The 25,242-nt window shown below is 42.5% G+C and overlaps 4 protein-coding genes across 5 annotated transcripts in view; all 4 read right to left on the bottom strand.

Moving 5' to 3' along the window:
- The window catches only part of HECW1 (HECT, C2 and WW domain containing E3 ubiquitin protein ligase 1), a gene marked incomplete at both ends in the record, with an annotated part of 618,153 nt that overhangs the window by 550,695 nt on the left and 42,216 nt on the right, over positions 1 to 25,242 (bottom strand). The window lies entirely within an intron of this gene.
- On the bottom strand, positions 852 to 2,910 carry LOC309810320 (germ cell-less protein-like 1). The gene has a single exon (XM_082632289.1). The coding sequence runs from the start codon at positions 2,777 to 2,779 to the stop codon at positions 1,262 to 1,264; it is 1,518 nt and encodes a 505-aa protein (XP_082488415.1). The 5' UTR covers positions 2,780 to 2,910; the 3' UTR covers positions 852 to 1,261.
- LOC309810335 (germ cell-less protein-like 1) lies at positions 8,998 to 11,056 on the bottom strand. Its single transcript, XM_082632300.1, has one exon. It carries the CDS (start codon positions 10,923 to 10,925, stop codon positions 9,408 to 9,410), a length of 1,518 nt encoding a protein of 505 aa, XP_082488426.1. The 5' UTR covers positions 10,926 to 11,056; the 3' UTR covers positions 8,998 to 9,407.
- On the bottom strand, positions 17,154 to 19,212 carry LOC309810517 (germ cell-less protein-like 1). Its single transcript, XM_082632595.1, has one exon. It carries the CDS (start codon positions 19,079 to 19,081, stop codon positions 17,564 to 17,566), a length of 1,518 nt encoding a protein of 505 aa, XP_082488721.1. The 5' UTR covers positions 19,082 to 19,212; the 3' UTR covers positions 17,154 to 17,563.

Below are 25,242 nucleotides of genomic sequence, written 5' to 3'. Positions count from 1 at the left end.
CGGGAATCTTCATACACCAGTGGTGGGAATGTAAAATGGTGCAGCCACTTGGGAAAAAAGTCTGGCAATTCCTCAGAAGCCTAAACATAAAGTTACCATATAACACAGCAATTCCATTCCTAGGTATATACACAAAAACTTTTTTTTGAAGTATAGTTGATTTATAATGTTTCAGGTGTACAGTAGAGTGATTTAGTTTTATATATATATATATATATATATATATATATATATATATATATATATATAAAACGTTTACAGTTATATATATATAAAACTTTTTCAGATTCTTTTCCATTATAGGTTATTACAACTATATTCAACTATATTGAATATAGTTCCCTGTGCTATACAGTAGGTCCTTGTTGGTTATCTAGTTTACATATAGTAGCTTACAAAAACTTGTACATGAATATTCACAGCAGCATTATTCACAATAACTAAAAAGTGAAAACAACACAAATGTCCACCAACTGATGACTGGATAAACAAAATGTGGTGTATCTCTACAGTGGAATATTATTAGCCATACAAGGAACAAAGCACAGACATATCTACAACATGAATGAACCTTGAAAAGTTATGCTAAGAGAAAGAAGGCAGACAAAAAGGGACACATATTTGTATGGGTCCATTTATATGAAATGTCCAGAGTAGGCAAATTGATAGAGACAGAAAGTAGATTAGTAGTTACCATGAGCTGGGGGAAAGGAAGATTGAGGAGTGACCTTTAATGGGTATGAGGTTTCCTTCTGAGGTGATGAAATATTCTGGAATTAGTGGTGGTGTTTGTACAACTTTGTGAATATAATAAAAACCACTCAATTGTACAGTTATTTTTTATTTTACTTTAACATTCACTTAATCAAACGAAAGGAAACACATATATTAAGAGAGTTTCACGAAGAGTAGTAGAGTAGGTAGGCTCAGAGTTTCTCTTTAAAGTCAATAGCTCTTTGTCTTCACAGAAATGATGGGCAGGGCGGGGGGTGGTGTCGATGGATCCTAAACCAGCAGGACAGGTTGCCATGTTAACAGCGCAAATGAATTCTCGAGGAGTTTGGGGGGCTTCAAAATTTGTCCTCTTCATACGCTCATGTGAACAGTCTCAAGTATTATGAGCTACAGTTCAACAAAGCCTCTGACAGAATTGGTTACCAGAGATGGGCAAGCCTGGTTGGTCCCACAGAAGGAGCTGGCATCTGGACCAAGCTGGTCGTCCCTGACCCCAGGAAAGAGCTGCTCAGTTCTCTGAGCTGCTTTACAGGGGCAAACGCCCTGGCAAACTCTCCCCTCGCTGGAGGTACAGGAAGTTACAGGCCACATATATGGGGAAAACCACGTCTTGGTTTTCCAGGTTCATTACCTCTAGCTCTTGATTCTGTCTCAGGGAAAGCATCTGGTATTCTGTGTCCTTCCTGAAAACGGCTCTCCCATCCCTGTCCAAGGAGAACAGGCGCAGGCGGAACGCGACCTTTCTCCTCCCGAGGAGACTGACCCCGAAGCTGCGGTACTTTTTCCGTGCGCTGCACCGGCAAATGATGCGCTGCCTGGCGTAGCGCAGCACCAGGTCCCAGAAGAATTTGAAGCCTTCCCACCGCCAGCTGCACAGCTCGTCCCTGTGGAGCTGGCTCCCGCACCGCATGCTTCTCCCCTGGGGGTCGGACACGTAGACGCCCATGGGCCGGACAATTCTGGTCTGCTCAGCCCGGAGGGGGCCAAGGCAATGCTCACTGTACAAGGGACACAACCAAGAGGGAGGGATCAGCGCGTCCTGGTGGATGACGTGTGCTGACATCGGGTCGCACATTATGTAGGCAAGCCGCAGCTGCTGGAACACTGGCACGAAGGCTCTGCCCTGCTCGGTCTCCAGGAAAGGGGTGCCCTCCGAATCCCTCCTGGACCTGGCAAACCATGAGTTGGTGTCAGGCAATAGGGCACTGCGCGGGCCCCTCCATGTCGGCTGCAGCTGCAAGAACACCCACATTTTCAGCACGATGTACACGTTCATCTCCACCCCCATCACAAAGAGCCGTGAAGAGGCAACGACCTCTTTCATCAGATCCAGGCGGACTTCTCGCAATAGCCCCTCACTACACAGGGTCGTCATGTTGTCCAGCAGCCACTGAAGACACACGGTCCTGATGGTCTGGAGTCCGTAGCTTTCAGCAGAGTAGTAGTAGCTGCACACGGTCTGGGCACTGACAGTCTCCTTCATGACCTCCCCGCACCGCTGAATCACCTGGTCCAGCTGCAGCATGCTGGCTGTGGCCAGGATGGCGACGACTCGACCGGGTGGGATGAGAATGGAGCCTCGGTACAGGGAAGCGAAAGCCTCGTGCAGTGCCTCGCCATCAATGTTCTCGTCAGGCATCTGCAACTCTATAGTATCCATGTTTGTCTCCCGCCAAGCGCCACTGAACATGCTAGCAAAGAACCCTGACTGGCACAAGTAGACCCTATGCAAGTTCCACTCCTCCCCCAGTGCGCAGATCCGCACGTCGCTCCCTTCTCCTCTCAGGAAGAGTGCCTCATAAGTGGACCCTGAATGATCTTTAGCACGTTTCCGGCGGGGCTCTTTTGTGAGCGGCCCCCCTGGGCCTGTCTTCCGCTTGCGGCTCCTCTGACGGGCGGCGGGTCTGGCCTTTTCACTCTCCTTCCCTTCCTCTCTCTCTGCCGCTACTGCCTCCTCGGCCTCCTCCATCCCCGCACTGGCACCTGGCTCCTCTGGGGCACGCCCCCACCAGCGCCATGGCATCCGACTGCTTCGTGCTCCCATGGCCTATACCTCAGTGGGGCAGTGGCCAAGCTTCCTCTCCAGGCGCCCTTGCCGCGGGCACGAGCTCAGCCCAGAGTGATGCTGGGTACTATGACGTTTGCTCTAACGGTCTCTCGAGAGGACGACGCCACGCTAAGCCACACCCACTAGGCCCCACCCCGCCGGGTAAGGGCACTCCGTACCAGGGATTCCACTCTGTTTATCTTTCCTTCCTGGGATGATTGCTCTCGGGCTCCCTTCATAGGACGATGGTGGAACAGAGGCCTTTGTGTGCCAAGTTTACCCATTAATTTCAAGAACACAATTCGCTCTTGCCCATCTAAAACAGTTAGTGATTATTCCTTTATGGAGAATTACATCTTGGTCCCAGCCCTGTCCTCTAGGCACCTTAATTTCCATAATTAACTTCTTAGTTAGTTAGTTATTTTTAATTAATTTTATTTTTATATTTTTTATTAGTTCCTGCTTTACAACACAGTGAGTCAGTTATACATATACATCTGTTCCCATATCCCTTCCCTCTAGCGTCTCCCTCCCTCCCACTCTCCCTATCCCACCTCTCCAGGAGGTCACAAAGCACCCAGCTGATCTCCCTGTGCTCTGCGGCTGCTTCCCACTAGCTATCTACCTTACGTTTGGTAGTGTATGTATGTCCATGCCTCTCTCTCGCTTTGTCACAGCTTACCCTTCCTCCTCCCCATATCCTCAAGTCCGTTCTCAAGTAGATCTGTGTCTTTATTCCTGTTTTACCCCTAGGTTCTTCATGACATTTGTTTTCTTAAATTCCATATATATGTGTTAGCATACGGTATTTGTCTTTCTCTTTCTGACTTACTTCACTCTGTAGGACAGACTCTAGGTCTATCCACCTCATTACAAACAGCTCCGTTCCGTTTCTTTGTATGGCTGAGTAATATTCCATTGTATATATGTGCCACATCTTCTTTATCCGTTCATCCGATGATGGACACTTAGGTTGTTTCCAGCTCCGGGCTATTGTGAATAGAGCTGCAATGAACGTTTTGGTACATGTCTCTTTTTGAATTATGGTTTTCTCAGGGTATATGCCTAGTAGTGGGATTGCTGGGTCATATGGTAGTTCTATGTTTAGTTTTTTAAGGAACCTCCATACTGTTCTCCATCTTTAATGTTACACCATCTTTAATGTGTGGCTCTCTTCCCCAGCTTGCAAGATGGCTGCTGGCACTCCAGCCACCATAACCACATTCCAGATTGAATATGGAGGAAAAGGAAGAGCAAATGCAGCATACCAAATGAGTCGGCTTCCCTTAAAGAGCTTCCCCAGAGGCCCCCACCCAATGACTTCCAAATATATCTCACTGGACTCAGTTATGTCATATAACTACTGTTACCTGCATGGAAGACTGGGAAATAGAGCTTTTAAACTGAGACCATTCCAAAATTAAAACAGAGTTCTATGAGTAAAGAAAAAGGAGAGAGGGGATATCCGTTGACAAAGAGCAGCCTATAACAAAATTCCTGAGATGAGTGACAAAGGAGCAGTGCCAAGTCACAAAAATATACAGACGAACATTGTCCTGTGCTGAGTTCTTCCAATGCAAATCAGAAGATTTCAACATGTTTCCAGTAAAGTCCAATAAAAACAATAGCAAGAAAGACCTATATTCCTGGATATCTTGGCAAAATGCTCTAATTCTATTTTTTAAATCCTAAAAGTATCCAAGCAATCAAATCTTAAAAAAAGATTACCTAGAAAGAATATAAATTGAGGCTATCCTCAAACTTATCCACGATCTCCAAAAGTAGAGAATCACAAAATAATCTCTCAAGAGTCTTGGGGCAAAAGTTATTACACAAAAATAATAGTCACAGTCCAAAAACTATCTATAGAAGTGAGAGAAATATACCCCCCAGAAATCAAAAAACTCAGAAAATAGCCACTGAAGAACTTGCTTAAACATATGTTTTCCTTCCAAATGTATGACTAGGAAACTCATTCTGTTCATGTTTAAGAATAAATATATTCTGGATAGACCTAGATGAAGTAAGTCAGACAGCGAAAGACAAATATGATATCACTTATATATGGAATCTACACAAGAAATTGAATTCTTGTGTTTAAAATAACATAAAAGCTCTCAATGGCCAACATTGGGTTAATTTGAGGATCAAATAGAATCACAACTGTAATTGATTATATCACACTGAGTAAATAAAAATCTACTAGGACACAGTGATTTCTCTCCTCCCAAAAGAAGAGAGAAGAAAAAAAGGGAAAGCTCTTTTTTCACAGAAGAATGGCAGCTAATAAACGTGGAAAGAATTAGATCATTGGAAAGTCACAGATTTGCAGTCTCCGGTGGATAACGGATTCTGAGAAGGAAACAGTGGAGGATAAAACAACTAAGTGACAGGTTATTGGGAAACAGGAATTTGTCCCTATTATTAATTGTGAAGACCAACTGTAGCTTTTGTTGCAGACATCTGAAGATCACCAGCTTAATCAGCAAGTCATCATAAATAAAATTAAAAGACATATTACAACCACATCAAATATGATAGAGTTAATATCTATAATAATAAAGACTTCATACAAATTGGAAAAAGAAGCACCAAGACCTTGCCTGGGGAGGAGGTGTTGGTAAAATACAGGTATAGAGGATTTACAGAAACAGCCTGACTGTCCCTTTGTCCCTTCACTGGAAGTGGATAGGATGGCACCTGCCTGAGTGTCAGAACCCCAGCATCAGACACTTCATAATCTGCGGTATTTTTCCCATGAGGTACGCAGAGGGGCCCAGGACCCCAGGCCACTTTCCTTTTGCCTGCTATTCCTAGCCTGCAGCTTCCTGTCCTCGGCTGGAAGAAGTGGAAGGGCAAAGGGAAAAGACTTGTGCCAACCGAGCCTGTTATTTTTCATCCAGAAAAAAACATCTTTCCCAGAAGTCACCCTCAGAGGAGTCACCTGGTCACAACTACCTGCAGAGAGACAGCCTCCAGCACCCCTCTTTCCTTGACAAAAGAGCAAAAATAAAACGGATAAATCATAGTACTTGGTACTGAATATTTGGAGATTGGCACCTCACAGACCGTTGGTATATGGCATATGTTGTTACAACTTTTCTGAAAAGCAACTCTTCAGTGCGTTTCAGGAAACCTCAGTGTACCTCTAGATTCATCAGTTCTGCTTTGGGGAATCATTTCTATGGAAATAATGTGAAATGCAACGAATGGTTTATGTACATTGATATTCAGGTCGAGAGACTGTCATTTTGAAATCCACTATTAAAACATTTACAGGGTAAAATGTTAACAACAAAGACACATAAATAAGCAAACTTAGACTCTCCCAACTCTCCCCCATTATTCCATTATCCTTGTACTTTACTCTCTGATAACAGAAGGTGGAGTTTCTGAACCTTTCTTTCTGCCATGCTATTCACTCAAATGGATCTATTGTGGTTCCTTTCAATTTCCTGATTACTAGCTCTGACTCCTTCTCACCTCTTCTCTCCACTTTAGGGAAGCTATCAGAATGTAGAGGGCAACATTACAACTGTAGGACTAAGCACAAGTCTTCTCTGGTTGATTTCTTTATATTTTTGTCTTGAAATAATTATAGATTCATGGAAGATGCAGAGAGTACAGAGAACTTTGTGTGCTCTTTACCTACTTCCCCAATGGGAACTATCCTACACTAGCAAAACAAGGAAATTGACATTGGTACAATCTACAGAGCTTATTCAGATGTCATCAGTTTTACAATGCACTCGTGTGTGTGAAGGTCCGTGTAATTTTATCACATGTATGGATTCGTGTAACTACCACCATGATCACAATATGGAGCTGTCTCATCACCACTAAGATCCCATGTATTGTTCTTTTGTAGTCACATCCATTTCCCTGTCATCCTCCCCATCCATAAAAGCTGGCAACCACTAATCTGTTCCCCACTTCTATAATTTTGTTATTTCAAAAATGTTACATAAATGACATCATACATAATGTAACACTCTGAGATTGGTTTTTCCCACTGAGCCAAATTCCCTTGAGATTCATCCACGTTGTTACATGCATTCCTTTTTATTGTTGCATAGTATTTCTGGGTATGGATGTGCCACAGTTGGTTTAGTTATCAACCTGCTGAACTACATTTGTGTTGCTTGCAGTTTTCAGCTATTACAAATAAAGTTGCTATGAACATTCACATACAGGATTTTGTGTGGACATTGGTTTTTGTTTCTCTGGGATAAATGCACGAGTGTAATTGCTGGGTCATATGATAATTAGTTTTAAAAGAAACTGACACACTCCTTTCCACATGGCTGTATTATTATAGGTTCCACCATAAACATATAGTGATCCAAACTCTCTGCATCTTCACCAGCATTTGCCGTTGTCAATATTCTATTTTATTTTAGCCATTCTGATATGTGCATATTATTATGGTTTTAATTGCTTTTTCCTTAGTGGCTAATGATATTGAACATTTTTTTCATGTTTTAATTTTCCATTATTATATCTTATTTTGTGAAATGTCTGTTCATGACTTTTATCTGTTTTCTATTGGGTTTTTAAAAATTTACCATACAGTTTTATCCGTTTGTTAGTATTCTAGTTATGAATCCTTGGGCAGTTATATAGCTTGCAAATTATCTTCCAGTGATTGGTTATTAAAAGTATATAATTAGTGGGACTTCCCTAGTGACACAGTGGTTAAGAATCTGCCTGCCAATGCAGGGGACACGGGTTCAAGCCCTGGTCTGGGAAGATCCCACATGCCACAGAGCAACTAAGTCCATGAGCTACAACTACTGAGCCTGCACTCTGGAGCCAGCAAGCCACAACTACTGAAGCCTGCACGCCTAGAGCCCATGCTCTGCCACAAGAGAAGCCACTGCAATGAGAAGCCCGCGCACCACAACCAAGAGTAGCCCCTGCTCGCCACAACTAGACAAAAACCACATGCAGCAACAAAGACCCAACACAGCCAGAAATAATAAATAAATAAATAAATTTATTTATTTTTCAAAAAGTATCTAATTAGGGAAGGCCTTTGGGAATGGTGGAGCTAGGGCCTATGAAAATATTTTCCTTCATAAAAGCCATGAGAACACTCACAAATATTCTAAATCAACTTTTTGAGAACTCTGGAAATTAACCAGAACACAGAAACAACTCTTACAACTTGATGATAAAAAGACAATAACCCACTTAAAAAATGGTTAAGTGATTTGAAGAGTTATTTCTCTGAAGACTACATAAAAATGGCCAATAAGTACATGAAATCATCCTCAACATTCCTAGTCATTTGGATGATTCAAATCACAACCACAATGAAATTGCAGTAAACACACCCAGTAAAATGGCTACATTTTTTTAAAAGACAGTAACACATATTAGTGAGGATGTGATGAAACGGGAATCTTCATACACCAGTGGTGGGAATGTAAAATGGTGCAGCCACTTGGGAAAAAAGTCTGGCAATTCCTCAGAAGCCTAAACATAAAGTTACCATATAACACAGCAATTCCATTCCTAGGTATATACACAAAAACTTTTTTTTGAAGTATAGTTGATTTATAATGTTTCAGGTGTACAGTAGAGTGATTTAGTTTTATATATATATATATAAAACGTTTACAGTTATATATATATAAAACTTTTTCAGATTCTTTTCCATTATAGGTTATTACAACTATATTCAACTATATTGAATATAGTTCCCTGTGCTATACAGTAGGTCCTTGTTGGTTATCTAGTTTACATATAGTAGCTTACAAAAACTTGTACATGAATATTCACAGCAGCATTATTCACAATAACTAAAAAGTGAAAACAACACAAATGTCCACCAACTGATGACTGGATAAACAAAATGTGGTGTATCTCTACAGTGGAATATTATTAGCCATACAAGGAACAAAGCACAGACATATCTACAACATGAATGAACCTTGAAAAGTTATGCTAAGAGAAAGAAGGCAGACAAAAAGGGACACATATTTGTATGGGTCCATTTATATGAAATGTCCAGAGTAGGCAAATTGATAGAGACAGAAAGTAGATTAGTAGTTACCATGAGCTGGGGGAAAGGAAGATTGAGGAGTGACCTTTAATGGGTATGAGGTTTCCTTCTGAGGTGATGAAATATTCTGGAATTAGTGGTGGTGTTTGTACAACTTTGTGAATATAATAAAAACCACTCAATTGTACAGTTATTTTTTATTTTACTTTAACATTCACTTAATCAAACGAAAGGAAACACATATATTAAGAGAGTTTCACGAAGAGTAGTAGAGTAGGTAGGCTCAGAGTTTCTCTTTAAAGTCAATAGCTCTTTGTCTTCACAGAAATGATGGGCAGGGCGGGGGGTGGTGTCGATGGATCCTAAACCAGCAGGACAGGTTGCCATGTTAACAGCGCAAATGAATTCTCGAGGAGTTTGGGGGGCTTCAAAATTTGTCCTCTTCATACGCTCATGTGAACAGTCTCAAGTATTATGAGCTACAGTTCAACAAAGCCTCTGACAGAATTGGTTACCAGAGATGGGCAAGCCTGGTTGGTCCCACAGAAGGAGCTGGCATCTGGACCAAGCTGGTCGTCCCTGACCCCAGGAAAGAGCTGCTCAGTTCTCTGAGCTGCTTTACAGGGGCAAACGCCCTGGCAAACTCTCCCCTCGCTGGAGGTACAGGAAGTTACAGGCCACGTATATGGGGAAAACCACGTCTTGGTTTTCCAGGTTCATTACCTCTAGCTCTTGATTCTGTCTCAGGGAAAGCATCTGGTATTCTGTGTCCTTCCTGAAAACGGCTCTCCCATCCCTGTCCAAGGAGAACAGGCGCAGGCGGAACGCGACCTTTCTCCTCCCGAGGAGACTGACCCCGAAGCTGCGGTACTTTTTCCGTGCGCTGCACCGGCAAATGATGCGCTGCCTGGCGTAGCGCAGCACCAGGTCCCAGAAGAATTTGAAGCCTTCCCACCGCCAGCTGCACAGCTCGTCCCTGTGGAGCTGGCTCCCGCACCGCATGCTTCTCCCCTGGGGGTCGGACACGTAGACGCCCATGGGCCGGACAATTCTGGTCTGCTCAGCCCGGAGGGGGCCAAGGCAATGCTCACTGTACAAGGGACACAACCAAGAGGGAGGGATCAGCGCGTCCTGGTGGATGACGTGTGCTGACATCGGGTCGCACATTATGTAGGCAAGCCGCAGCTGCTGGAACACTGGCACGAAGGCTCTGCCCTGCTCGGTCTCCAGGAAAGGGGTGCCCTCCGAATCCCTCCTGGACCTGGCAAACCATGAGTTGGTGTCAGGCAATAGGGCACTGCGCGGGCCCCTCCATGTCGGCTGCAGCTGCAAGAACACCCACATTTTCAGCACGATGTACACGTTCATCTCCACCCCCATCACAAAGAGCCGTGAAGAGGCAACGACCTCTTTCATCAGATCCAGGCGGACTTCTCGCAATAGCCCCTCACTACACAGGGTCGTCATGTTGTCCAGCAGCCACTGAAGACACACGGTCCTGATGGTCTGGAGTCCGTAGCTTTCAGCAGAGTAGTAGTAGCTGCACACGGTCTGGGCACTGACAGTCTCCTTCATGACCTCCCCGCACCGCTGAATCACCTGGTCCAGCTGCAGCATGCTGGCTGTGGCCAGGATGGCGACGACTCGACCGGGTGGGATGAGAATGGAGCCTCGGTACAGGGAAGCGAAAGCCTCGTGCAGTGCCTCGCCATCAATGTTCTCGTCAGGCATCTGCAACTCTATAGTATCCATGTTTGTCTCCCGCCAAGCGCCACTGAACATGCTAGCAAAGAACCCTGACTGGCACAAGTAGACCCTATGCAAGTTCCACTCCTCCCCCAGTGCGCAGATCCGCACGTCGCTCCCTTCTCCTCTCAGGAAGAGTGCCTCATAAGTGGACCCTGAATGATCTTTAGCACGTTTCCGGCGGGGCTCTTTTGTGAGCGGCCCCCCTGGGCCTGTCTTCCGCTTGCGGCTCCTCTGACGGGCGGCGGGTCTGGCCTTTTCACTCTCCTTCCCTTCCTCTCTCTCTGCCGCTACTGCCTCCTCGGCCTCCTCCATCCCCGCACTGGCACCTGGCTCCTCTGGGGCACGCCCCCACCAGCGCCATGGCATCCGACTGCTTCGTGCTCCCATGGCCTATACCTCAGTGGGGCAGTGGCCAAGCTTCCTCTCCAGGCGCCCTTGCCGCGGGCACGAGCTCAGCCCAGAGTGATGCTGGGTACTATGACGTTTGCTCTAACGGTCTCTCGAGAGGACGACGCCACGCTAAGCCACACCCACTAGGCCCCACCCCGCCGGGTAAGGGCACTCCGTACCAGGGATTCCACTCTGTTTATCTTTCCTTCCTGGGATGATTGCTCTCGGGCTCCCTTCATAGGACGATGGTGGAACAGAGGCCTTTGTGTGCCAAGTTTACCCATTAATTTCAAGAACACAATTCGCTCTTGCCCATCTAAAACAGTTAGTGATTATTCCTTTATGGAGAATTACATCTTGGTCCCAGCCCTGTCCTCTAGGCACCTTAATTTCCATAATTAACTTCTTAGTTAGTTAGTTATGTTTAATTAATTTTATTTTTATATTTTTTATTAGTTCCTGCTTTACAACACAGTGAGTCAGTTATACATATACATCTGTTCCCATATCCCTTCCCTCTAGCGTCTCCCTCCCTCCCACTCTCCCTATCCCACCTCTCCAGGAGGTCACAAAGCACCCAGCTGATCTCCCTGTGCTCTGCGGCTGCTTCCCACTAGCTATCTACCTTACGTTTGGTAGTGTATGTATGTCCATGCCTCTCTCTCGCTTTGTCACAGCTTACCCTTCCTCCTCCCCATATCCTCAAGTCCGTTCTCAAGTAGATCTGTGTCTTTATTCCTGTTTTACCCCTAGGTTCTTCATGACATTTGTTTTCTTAAATTCCATATATATGTGTTAGCATACGGTATTTGTCTTTCTCTTTCTGACTTACTTCACTCTGTAGGACAGACTCTAGGTCTATCCACCTCATTACAAACAGCTCCGTTCCGTTTCTTTGTATGGCTGAGTAATATTCCATTGTATATATGTGCCACATCTTCTTTATCCGTTCATCCGATGATGGACACTTAGGTTGTTTCCAGCTCCGGGCTATTGTGAATAGAGCTGCAATGAACGTTTTGGTACATGTCTCTTTTTGAATTATGGTTTTCTCAGGGTATATGCCTAGTAGTGGGATTGCTGGGTCATATGGTAGTTCTATGTTTAGTTTTTTAAGGAACCTCCATACTGTTCTCCATCTTTAATGTTACACCATCTTTAATGTGTGGCTCTCTTCCCCAGCTTGCAAGATGGCTGCTGGCACTCCAGCCACCATAACCACATTCCAGATTGAATATGGAGGAAAAGGAAGAGCAAATGCAGCATACCAAATGAGTCGGCTTCCCTTAAAGAGCTTCCCCAGAGGCCCCCACCCAATGACTTCCAAATATATCTCACTGGACTCAGTTATGTCATATAACTACTGTTACCTGCATGGAAGACTGGGAAATAGAGCTTTTAAACTGAGACCATTCCAAAATTAAAACAGAGTTCTATGAGTAAAGAAAAAGGAGAGAGGGGATATCCGTTGACAAAGAGCAGCCTATAACAAAATTCCTGAGATGAGTGACAAAGGAGCAGTGCCAAGTCACAAAAATATACAGACGAACATTGTCCTGTGCTGAGTTCTTCCAATGCAAATCAGAAGATTTCAACATGTTTCCAGTAAAGTCCAATAAAAACAATAGCAAGAAAGACCTATATTCCTGGATATCTTGGCAAAATGCTCTAATTCTATTTTTTAAATCCTAAAAGTATCCAAGCAATCAAATCTTAAAAAAAGATTACCTAGAAAGAATATAAATTGAGGCTATCCTCAAACTTATCCACGATCTCCAAAAGTAGAGAATCACAAAATAATCTCTCAAGAGTCTTGGGGCAAAAGTTATTACACAAAAATAATAGTCACAGTCCAAAAACTATCTATAGAAGTGAGAGAAATATACCCCCCAGAAATCAAAAAACTCAGAAAATAGCCACTGAAGAACTTGCTTAAACATATGTTTTCCTTCCAAATGTATGACTAGGAAACTCATTCTGTTCATGTTTAAGAATAAATATATTCTGGATAGACCTAGATGAAGTAAGTCAGACAGCGAAAGACAAATATGATATCACTTATATATGGAATCTACACAAGAAATTGAATTCTTGTGTTTAAAATAACATAAAAGCTCTCAATGGCCAACATTGGGTTAATTTGAGGATCAAATAGAATCACAACTGTAATTGATTATATCACACTGAGTAAATAAAAATCTACTAGGACACAGTGATTTCTCTCCTCCCAAAAGAAGAGAGAAGAAAAAAAGGGAAAGCTCTTTTTTCACAGAAGAATGGCAGCTAATAAACGTGGAAAGAATTAGATCATTGGAAAGTCACAGATTTGCAGTCTCCGGTGGATAACGGATTCTGAGAAGGAAACAGTGGAGGATAAAACAACTAAGTGACAGGTTATTGGGAAACAGGAATTTGTCCCTATTATTAATTGTGAAGACCAACTGTAGCTTTTGTTGCAGACATCTGAAGATCACCAGCTTAATCAGCAAGTCATCATAAATAAAATTAAAAGACATATTACAACCACATCAAATATGATAGAGTTAATATCTATAATAATAAAGACTTCATACAAATTGGAAAAAGAAGCACCAAGACCTTGCCTGGGGAGGAGGTGTTGGTAAAATACAGGTATAGAGGATTTACAGAAACAGCCTGACTGTCCCTTTGTCCCTTCACTGGAAGTGGATAGGATGGCACCTGCCTGAGTGTCAGAACCCCAGCATCAGACACTTCATAATCTGCGGTATTTTTCCCATGAGGTACGCAGAGGGACCCAGGACCCCAGGCCACTTTCCTTTTGCCTGCTATTCCTAGCCTGCAGCTTCCTGTCCTCGGCTGGAAGAAGTGGAAGGGCAAAGGGAAAAGACTTGTGCCAACCGAGCCTGTTATTTTTCATCCAGAAAAAAACATCTTTCCCAGAAGTCACCCTCAGAGGAGTCACCTGGTCACAACTACCTGCAGAGAGACAGCCTCCAGCACCCCTCTTTCCTTGACAAAAGAGCAAAAATAAAACGGATAAATCATAGTACTTGGTACTGAATATTTGGAGATTGGCACCTCACAGACCGTCGGTATATGGCATATGTTGTTACAACTTTTCTGAAAAGCAACTCTTCAGTGCGTTTCAGGAAACCTCAGTGTACCTCTAGATTCATCAGTTCTGCTTTGGGGAATCATTTCTATGGAAATAATGTGAAATGCAACGAATGGTTTATGTACATTGATATTCAGGTCGAGAGACTGTCATTTTGAAATCCACTATTAAAACATTTACAGGGTAAAATGTTAACAACAAAGACACATAAATAAGCAAACTTAGACTCTCCCAACTCTCCCCCATTATTCCATTATCCTTGTACTTTACTCTCTGATAACAGAAGGTGGAGTTTCTGAACCTTTCTTTCTGCCATGCTATTCACTCAAATGGATCTATTGTGGTTCCTTTCAATTTCCTGATTACTAGCTCTGACTCCTTCTCACCTCTTCTCTCCACTTTAGGGAAGCTATCAGAATGTAGAGGGCAACATTACAACTGTAGGACTAAGCACAAGTCTTCTCTGGTTGATTTCTTTATATTTTTGTCTTGAAATAATTATAGATTCATGGAAGATGCAGAGAGTACAGAGAACTTTGTGTGCTCTTTACCTACTTCCCCAATGGGAACTATCCTACACTAGCAAAACAAGGAAATTGACATTGGTACAATCTACAGAGCTTATTCAGATGTCATCAGTTTTACAATGCACTCGTGTGTGTGAAGGTCCGTGTAATTTTATCACATGTATGGATTCGTGTAACTACCACCATGATCACAATATGGAGCTGTCTCATCACCACTAAGATCCCATGTATTGTTCTTTTGTAGTCACATCCATTTCCCTGTCATCCTCCCCATCCATAAAAGCTGGCAACCACTAATCTGTTCCCCACTTCTATAATTTTGTTATTTCAAAAATGTTACATAAATGACATCATACATAATGTAACACTCTGAGATTGGTTTTTCCCACTGAGCCAAATTCCCTTGAGATTCATCCACGTTGTTACATGCATTCCTTTTTATTGTTGCATAGTATTTCTGGGTGTGGATGTGCCACAGTTGGTTTAGTTATCAACCTGCTGAACTACATTTGTGTTGCTTGCAGTTTTCAGCTATTACAAATAAAGTTGCTATGAACATTCACATACAGGATTTTGTGTGGACATTGGTTTTTGTTTCTCTGGGATAAATGCACGAGTGTAATTGCTGGGTCATATGATAATTAGTTTTAAAAGAAACAGACACACTCCTTTCCACATAGCTGTATTATTATAGGTTCCACCATAAACATATAGTGATCCAAACTCTCTGCATCTTCACCAGCATTTGCCGTTGTCAATATTCTATTTTATTTTAGCCATTCTGATATGTGCATATTATTATGGTTTTAATTGCTTTTTCCTTAGTGGCTAATGATATTGAACATTTTTTTCATGTTTTAATTTTCCATTATTATATCTTATTTTGTGAAATGTCTGTTCATGACTTTTATCTGTTTTCTATTGGGTTTTTAAAAATTTACCATACAGTTTTATCCGTTTGTTAGTATTCTAGTTATGAATCCTTGGGCAGTTATATAGCTTGCAAATTATCTTCCAGTGCTTGGTTATTAAAAGTATATAATTAGTGGGACTTCCCTAGTGACACAGTGGTTAAGAATCTGCCTGCCAATGCAGGGGACACGGGTTCAAGCCCTGGTCTGGGAAGATCCCACATGCCACAGAGCAACTAAGTCCATGAGCCACAACTACTGAGCCTGCACTCTGGAGCCAGCAAGCCACAACTACTGAAGCCTGCACGCCTAGAGCCCATGCTCTGCCACAAGAGAAGCCACTGCAATGAGAAGCCCGCGCACCACAACCAAGAGTAGCCCCTGCTCGCCACAACTAGACAAAAACCACATGCAGCAACAAAGACCCAACACAGCCAGAAATAATAAATCAATAAATAAATTTATTTATTTTTCAAAAAGTATCTAATTAGGGAAGGCCTTTGGGAATGGTGGAGCTAGGGCCTATGAAAATATTTTCCTTCATAAAAGCCATGAGAACACTCACAAATATTCTAAATCAACTTTTTGAGAATTCTGGACATTAACCAGAACACAGAAACAACTCTTACAACTTGATGATAAAAAGACAATAACCCACTTAAAAAATGGTTAAGTGATTTGAAGAGTTATTTCTCTGAAGACTACATAAAAATGGCCAATAAGTACATGAAATGATCCTCAACATTCCTAGTCAGTTAGATGATTCAAATCACAACCACAATGAAATTGCAGTAAACACACCCAGTAAAATGGCTACAATTGTTTAAAAGACAGTAACACATATTAGTGAGGATGTGATGAAACGGGAATCTTCATACACCAGTGGTGGGAATGTAAAATGGTGCAGCCACTTGGGAAAAAAGTCTGGCAATTCCTCAGAAGCCTAAACATAAAGTTACCATATAACACAGCAATTCCATTCCTAGGTATATACACAAAAACTTTTTTTTGAAGTATAGTTGATTTATAATGTTTCAGGTGTACAGTAGAGTGATTTAGTTTTATATATATATATATATATATATATAAAACGTTTACAGTTATATATATATAAAACTTTTTCAGATTCTTTTCCATTATAGGTTATTACAACTATATTCAACTATATTGAATATAGTTCCCTGTGCTATACAGTAGGTCCTTGTTGGTTATCTAGTTTACATATAGTAGCTTACAAAAACTTGTACATGAATATTCACAGCAGCATTATTCACAATAACTAAAAAGTGAAAACAACACAAATGTCCACCAACTGATGACTGGATAAACAAAATGTGGTGTATCTCTACAGTGGAATATTATTAGCCATACAAGGAACAAAGCACAGACATATCTACAACATGAATGAACCTTGAAAAGTTATGCTAAGAGAAAGAAGGCAGACAAAAAGGGACACATATTTGTATGGGTCCATTTATATGAAATGTCCAGAGTAGGCAAATTGATAGAGACAGAAAGTAGATTAGTAGTTACCATGAGCTGGGGGAAAGGAAGATTGAGGAGTGACCTTTAATGGGTATGAGGTTTCCTTCTGAGGTGATGAAATATTCTGGAATTAGTGGTGGTGTTTGTACAACTTTGTGAATATAATAAAAACCACTCAATTGTACAGTTATTTTTTATTTTACTTTAACATTCACTTAATCAAACGAAAGGAAACACATATATTAAGAGAGTTTCACGAAGAGTAGTAGAGTAGGTAGGCTCAGAGTTTCTCTTTAAAGTCAATAGCTCTTTGTCTTCACAGAAATGATGGGCAGGGCGGGGGGTGGTGTCGATGGATCCTAAACCAGCAGGACAGGTTGCCATGTTAACAGCGCAAATGAATTCTCGAGGAGTTTGGGGGGCTTCAAAATTTGTCCTCTTCATACGCTCATGTGAACAGTCTCAAGTATTATGAGCTACAGTTCAACAAAGCCTCTGACAGAATTGGTTACCAGAGATGGGCAAGCCTGGTTGGTCCCACAGAAGGAGCTGGCATCTGGACCAAGCTGGTCGTCCCTGACCCCAGGAAAGAGCTGCTCAGTTCTCTGAGCTGCTTTACAGGGGCAAACGCCCTGGCAAACTCTCCCCTCGCTGGAGGTACAGGAAGTTACAGGCCACGTATATGGGGAAAACCACGTCTTGGTTTTCCAGGTTCATTACCTCTAGCTCTTGATTCTGTCTCAGGGAAAGCATCTGGTATTCTGTGTCCTTCCTGAAAACGGCTCTCCCATCCCTGTCCAAGGAGAACAGGCGCAGGCGGAACGCGACCTTTCTCCTCCCGAGGAGACTGACCCCGAAGCTGCGGTACTTTTTCCGTGCGCTGCACCGGCAAATGATGCGCTGCCTGGCGTAGCGCAGCACCAGGTCCCAGAAGAATTTGAAGCCTTCCCACCGCCAGCTGCACAGCTCGTCCCTGTGGAGCTGGCTCCCGCACCGCATGCTTCTCCCCTGGGGGTCGGACACGTAGACGCCCATGGGCCGGACAATTCTGGTCTGCTCAGCCCGGAGGGGGCCAAGGCAATGCTCACTGTACAAGGGACACAACCAAGAGGGAGGGATCAGCGCGTCCTGGTGGATGACGTGTGCTGACATCGGGTCGCACATTATGTAGGCAAGCCGCAGCTGCTGGAACACTGGCACGAAGGCTCTGCCCTGCTCGGTCTCCAGGAAAGGGGTGCCCTCCGAATCCCTCCTGGACCTGGCAAACCATGAGTTGGTGTCAGGCAATAGGGCACTGCGCGGGCCCCTCCATGTCGGCTGCAGCTGCAAGAACACCCACATTTTCAGCACGATGTACACGTTCATCTCCACCCCCATCACAAAGAGCCGTGAAGAGGCAACGACCTCTTTCATCAGATCCAGGCGGACTTCTCGCAATAGCCCCTCACTACACAGGGTCGTCATGTTGTCCAGCAGCCACTGAAGACACACGGTCCTGATGGTCTGGAGTCCGTAGCTTTCAGCAGAGTAGTAGTAGCTGCACACGGTCTGGGCACTGACAGTCTCCTTCATGACCTCCCCGCACCGCTGAATCACCTGGTCCAGCTGCAGCATGCTGGCTGTGGCCAGGATGGCGACGACTCGACCGGGTGGGATGAGAATGGAGCCTCGGTACAGGGAAGCGAAAGCCTCGTGCAGTGCCTCGCCATCAATGTTCTCGTCAGGCATCTGCAACTCTATAGTATCCATGTTTGTCTCCCGCCAAGCGCCACTGAACATGCTAGCAAAGAACCCTGACTGGCACAAGTAGACCCTATGCAAGTTCCACTCCTCCCCCAGTGCGCAGATCCGCACGTCGCTCCCTTCTCCTCTCAGGAAGAGTGCCTCATAAGTGGACCCTGAATGATCTTTAGCACGTTTCCGGCGGGGCTCTTTTGTGAGCGGCCCCCCTGGGCCTGTCTTCCGCTTGCGGCTCCTCTGACGGGCGGCGGGTCTGGCCTTTTCACTCTCCTTCCCTTCCTCTCTCTCTGCCGCTACTGCCTCCTCGGCCTCCTCCATCCCCGCACTGGCACCTGGCTCCTCTGGGGCACGCCCCCACCAGCGCCATGGCATCCGACTGCTTCGTGCTCCCATGGCCTATACCTCAGTGGGGCAGTGGCCAAGCTTCCTCTCCAGGCGCCCTTGCCGCGGGCACGAGCTCAGCCCAGAGTGATGCTGGGTACTATGACGTTTGCTCTAACGGTCTCTCGAGAGGACGACGCCACGCTAAGCCACACCCACTAGGCCCCACCCCGCCGGGTAAGGGCACTCCGTACCAGGGATTCCACTCTGTTTATCTTTCCTTCCTGGGATGATTGCTCTCGGGCTCCCTTCATAGGACGATGGTGGAACAGAGGCCTTTGTGTGCCAAGTTTACCCATTAATTTCAAGAACACAATTCGCTCTTGCCCATCTAAAACAGTTAGTGATTATTCCTTTATGGAGAATTACATCTTGGTCCCAGCCCTGTCCTCTAGGCACCTTAATTTCCATAATTAACTTCTTATTTAGTTAGTTATTTTTAATTAATTTTATTTTTATATTTTTTATTAGTTCCTGCTTTACAACACAGTGAGTCAGTTATACATATACATCTGTTCCCATATCCCTTCCCTCTAGCGTCTCCCTCCCTCCCACTCTCCCTATCCCACCCCTCCAGGCGGTCACAAAGCACCCAGCTGATCTCCCTGTGCTCTGCGGCTGCTTCCCACTAGCTATCTACCTTACGTTTGGTAGTGTATGTATGTCCATGCCTCTCTCTCGCTTTGTCACAGCTTACCCTTCCTCCTCCCCATATCCTCAAGTCCGTTCTCAAGTAGATCTGTGTCTTTATTCCTGTTTTACCCCTAGGTTCTTCATGACATTTGTTTTCTTAAATTCCATATATATGTGTTAGCATACGGTATTTGTCTTTCTCTTTCTGACTTACTTCACTCTGTAGGACAGACTCTAGGTCTATCCACCTCATTACAAACAGCTCCGTTCCGTTTCTTTGTATGGCTGAGTAATATTCCATTGTATATATGTGCCACATCTTCTTTATCCGTTCATCCGATGATGGACACTTAGGTTGTTTCCAGCTCCGGGCTATTGTGAATAGAGCTGCAATGAACGTTTTGGTACATGTCTCTTTTTGAATTATGGTTTTCTCAGGGTATATGCCTAGTAGTGGGATTGCTGGGTCATATGGTAGTTCTATGTTTAGTTTTTTAAGGAACCTCCATACTGTTCTCCATCTTTAATGTTACACCATCTTTAATGTGTGGCTCTCTTCCCCAGCTTGCAAGATGGCTGCTGGCACTCCAGCCACCATAACCACATTCCAGATTGAATATGGAGGAAAAGGAAGAGCAAATGCAGCATACCAAATGAGTCGGCTTCCCTTAAAGAGCTTCCCCAGAGGCCCCCACCCAATGACTTCCAAATATATCTCACTGGACTCAGTTATGTCATATAACTACTGTTACCTGCATGGAAGACTGGGAAATAGAGCTTTTAAACTGAGACCATTCCAAAATTAAAACAGAGTTCTATGAGTAAAGAAAAAGGAGAGAGGGGATATCCGTTGACAAAGAGCAGCCTATAACAAAAGTCCTGAGATGAGTGACAAAGGAGCAGTGCCAAGTCACAAAAATATACAGACGAACATTGTCCTGTGCTGAGTTCTTCCAATGCAAATCAGAAGATTTCAACATGTTTCCAGTAAAGTCCAATAAAAACAATAGCAAGAAAGACCTATATTCCTGGATATCTTGGCAAAATGCTCTAATTCTATTTTTTAAATCCTAAAAGTATCCAAGCAATCAAATCTTAAAAAAAGATTACCTAGAAAGAATATAAATTGAGGCTATCCTCAAACTTATCCACGATCTCCAAAAGTAGAGAATCACAAAATAATCTCTCAAGAGTCTTGGGGCAAAAGTTATTACACAAAAATAATAGTCACAGTCCAAAAACTATCTATAGAAGTGAGAGAAATATACCCCCCAGAAATCAAAAAACTCAGAAAATAGCCACTGAAGAACTTGCTTAAACATATGTTTTCCTTCCAAATGTATGACTAGGAAACTCATTCTGTTCATGTTTAAGAATAAATATATTCTGGATAGACCTAGATGAAGTAAGTCAGACAGCGAAAGACAAATATGATATCACTTATATATGGAATCTACACAAGAAATTGAATTCTTGTGTTTAAAATAACATAAAAGCTCTCAATGGCCAACATTGGGTTAATTTGAGGATCAAATAGAATCACAACTGTAATTGATTATATCACACTGAGTAAATAAAAATCTACTAGGACACAGTGATTTCTCTCCTCCCAAAAGAAGAGAGAAGAAAAAAAGGGAAAGCTCTTTTTTCACAGAAGAATGGCAGCTAATAAACGTGGAAAGAATTAGATCATTGGAAAGTCACAGATTTGCAGTCTCCGGTGGATAACGGATTCTGAGAAGGAAACAGTGGAGGATAAAACAACTAAGTGACAGGTTATTGGGAAACAGGAATTTGTCCCTATTATTAATTGTGAAGACCAACTGTAGCTTTTGTTGCAGACATCTGAAGATCACCAGCTTAATCAGCAAGTCATCATAAATAAAATTAAAAGACATATTACAACCACATCAAATATGATAGAGTTAATATCTATAATAATAAAGACTTCATACAAATTGGAAAAAGAAGCACCAAGACCTTGCCTGGGGAGGAGGTGTTGGTAAAATACAGGTATAGAGGATTTACAGAAACAGCCTGACTGTCCCTTTGTCCCTTCACTGGAAGTGGATAGGATGGCACCTGCCTGAGTGTCAGAACCCCAGCATCAGACACTTCATAATCTGCGGTATTTTTCCCATGAGGTACGCAGAGGGGCCCAGGACCCCAGGCCACTTTCCTTTTGCCTGCTATTCCTAGCCTGCAGCTTCCTGTCCTCGGCTGGAAGAAGTGGAAGGGCAAAGGGAAAAGACCTGTGCCAACCGAGCCTGTTATTTTTCATCCAGAAAAAAACATCTTTCCCAGAAGTCACCCTCAGAGGAGTCACCTGGTCACAACTACCTGCAGAGAGACAGCCTCCAGCACCCCTCTTTCCTTGACAAAAGAGCAAAAATAAAACGGATAAATCATAGTACTTGGTACTGAATATTTGGAGATTGGCACCTCACAGACCGTCGGTATATGGCATATGTTGTTACAACTTTTCTGAAAAGCAACTCTTCAGTGCGTTTCAGGAAACCTCAGTGTACCTCTAGATTCATCAGTTCTGCTTTGGGGAATCATTTCTATGGAAATAATGTGAAATGCAACGAATGGTTTATGTACATTGATATTCAGGTCGAGAGACTGTCATTTTGAAATCCACTATTAAAACATTTACAGGGTAAAATGTTAACAACAAAGACACATAAATAAGCAAACTTAGACTCTCCCAACTCTCCCCCATTATTCCATTATCCTTGTACTTTACTCTCTGATAACAGAAGGTGGAGTTTCTGAACCTTTCTTTCTGCCATGCTATTCACTCAAATGGATCTATTGTGGTTCCTTTCAATTTCCTGATTACTAGCTCTGACTCCTTCTCACCTCTTCTCTCCACTTTAGGGAAGCTATCAGAATGTAGAGGGCAACATTACAACTGTAGGACTAAGCACAAGTCTTCTCTGGTTGATTTCTTTATATTTTTGTCTTGAAATAATTATAGATTCATGGAAGATGCAGAGAGTACAGAGAACTTTGTGTGCTCTTTACCTACTTCCCCAATGGGAACTATCCTACACTAGCAAAACAAGGAAATTGACATTGGTACAATCTACAGAGCTTATTCAGATGTCATCAGTTTTACAATGCACTCGTGTGTGTGAAGGTCCGTGTAATTTTATCACATGTATGGATTCGTGTAACTACCACCATGATCACAATATGGAGCTGTCTCATCACCACTAAGATCCCATGTATTGTTCTTTTGTAGTCACATCCATTTCCCTGTCATCCTCCCCATCCATAAAAGCTGGCAACCACTAATCTGTTCCCCACTTCTATAATTTTGTTATTTCAAAAATGTTACATAAATGACATCATACATAATGTAACACTCTGAGATTGGTTTTTCCCACTGAGCCAAATTCCCTTGAGATTCATCCACGTTGTTACATGCATTCCTTTTTATTGTTGCATAGTATTTCTGGGTATGGATGTGCCACAGTTGGTTTAGTTATCAACCTGCTGAACTACATTTGTGTTGCTTGCAGTTTTCAGCTATTACAAATAAAGTTGCTATGAACATTCACATACAGGATTTTGTGTGGACATTGGTTTTTGTTTCTCTGGGATAAATGCACGAGTGTAATTGCTGGGTCATATGATAATTAGTTTTAAAAGAAACTGACACACTCCTTTCCACATGGCTGTATTATTATAGGTTCCACCATAAACATATAGTGATCCAAACTCTCTGCATCTTCACCAGCATTTGCCGTTGTCAATATTCTATTTTATTTTAGCCATTCTGATATGTGCATATTATTATGGTTTTAATTGCTTTTTCCTTAGTGGCTAATGATATTGAACATTTTTTTCATGTTTTAATTTTCCATTATTATATCTTATTTTGTGAAATGTCTGTTCATGACTTTTATCTGTTTTCTATTGGGTTTTTAAAAATTTACCATACAGTTTTATCCGTTTGTTAGTATTCTAGTTATGAATCCTTGGGCAGTTATACAGCTTGCAAATTATCTTCCAGTGATTGGTTATTAAAAGTATATAATTAGTGGGACTTCCCTAGTGACACAGTGGTTAAGAATCTGCCTGCCAATGCAGGGGACACGGGTTCAAGCCCTGGTCTGGGAAGATCCCACATGCCACAGAGCAACTAAGTCCATGAGCCACAACTACTGAGCCTGCACTCTGGAGCCAGCAAGCCACAACTACTGAAGCCTGCACGCCTAGAGCCCATGCTCTGCCACAAGAGAAGCCACTGCAATGAGAAGCCCGCGCACCACAACCAAGAGTAGCCCCTGCTCGCCACAACTAGACAAAAACCACATGCAGCAACAAAGACCCAACACAGCCAGAAATAATAAATAAATAAATAAATTTATTTATTTTTCAAAAAGTATCTAATTAGGGAAGGCCTTTGGGAATGGTGGAGCTAGGGCCTATGAAAATATTTTCCTTCATAAAAGCCATGAGAACACTCACAAATATTCTAAATCAACTTTTTGAGAACTCTGGAAATTAACCAGAACACAGAAACAACTCTTACAACTTGATGATAAAAAGACAATAACCCACTTAAAAAATGGTTAAGTGATTTGAAGAGTTATTTCTCTGAAGACTACATAAAAATGGCCAATAAGTACATGAAATGATCCTCAACATTCCTAGTCATTTGGATGATTCAAATCACAACCACAGTGAAATTGCAGTAAACACACCCAGTAAAATGGCTACATTTTTTTAAAAGACAGTAACACATATTAGTGAGGATGTGATGAAACGGGAATCTTCATACACCAGTGGTGGGAATGTAAAATGGTGCAGCCACTTGGGAAAAAAGTCTGGCAATTCCTCAGAAGCCTAAACATAAAGTTACCATATAACACAGCAATTCCATTCCTAGGTATATACACAAAAACTTTTTTTTGAAGTATAGTTGATTTATAATGTTTCAGGTGTACAGTAGAGTGATTTAGTTTTATATATATATATATATATATATATATATATATATATAAAACGTTTACAGTTATATATATATAAAACTTTTTCAGATTCTTTTCCATTATAGGTTATTACAACTATATTCAACTATATTGAATATAGTTCCCTGTGCTATACAGTAGGTCCTTGTTGGTTATCTAGTTTACATATAGTAGCTTACAAAAACTTGTACATGAATATTCACAGCAGCATTATTCACAATAACTAAAAAGTGAAAACAACACAAATGTCCACCAACTGATGACTGGATAAACAAAATGTGGTGTATCTCTACAGTGGAATATTATTAGCCATACAAGGAACAAAGCACAGACATATCTACAACATGAATGAACCTTGAAAAGTTATGCTAAGAGAAAGAAGGCAGACAAAAAGGGACACATATTTGTATGGGTCCATTTATATGAAATGTCCAGAGTAGGCAAATTGATAGAGACAGAAAGTAGATTAGTAGTTACCATGAGCTGGGGGAAAGGAAGATTGAGGAGTGACCTTTAATGGGTATGAGGTTTCCTTCTGAGGTGATGAAATATTCT

The sequence above is a fragment of the Mesoplodon mirus genome (assembly GCF_964341445.2).
Source record: "Mesoplodon mirus genome assembly, chromosome: 9".
In the NCBI taxonomy this organism is placed as follows: Eukaryota; Metazoa; Chordata; class Mammalia; order Artiodactyla; family Ziphiidae; genus Mesoplodon; species Mesoplodon mirus.
Note: the sequence above shows the minus strand (reverse complement) of the source record. Positions and strands in the feature narration are given on the sequence as shown.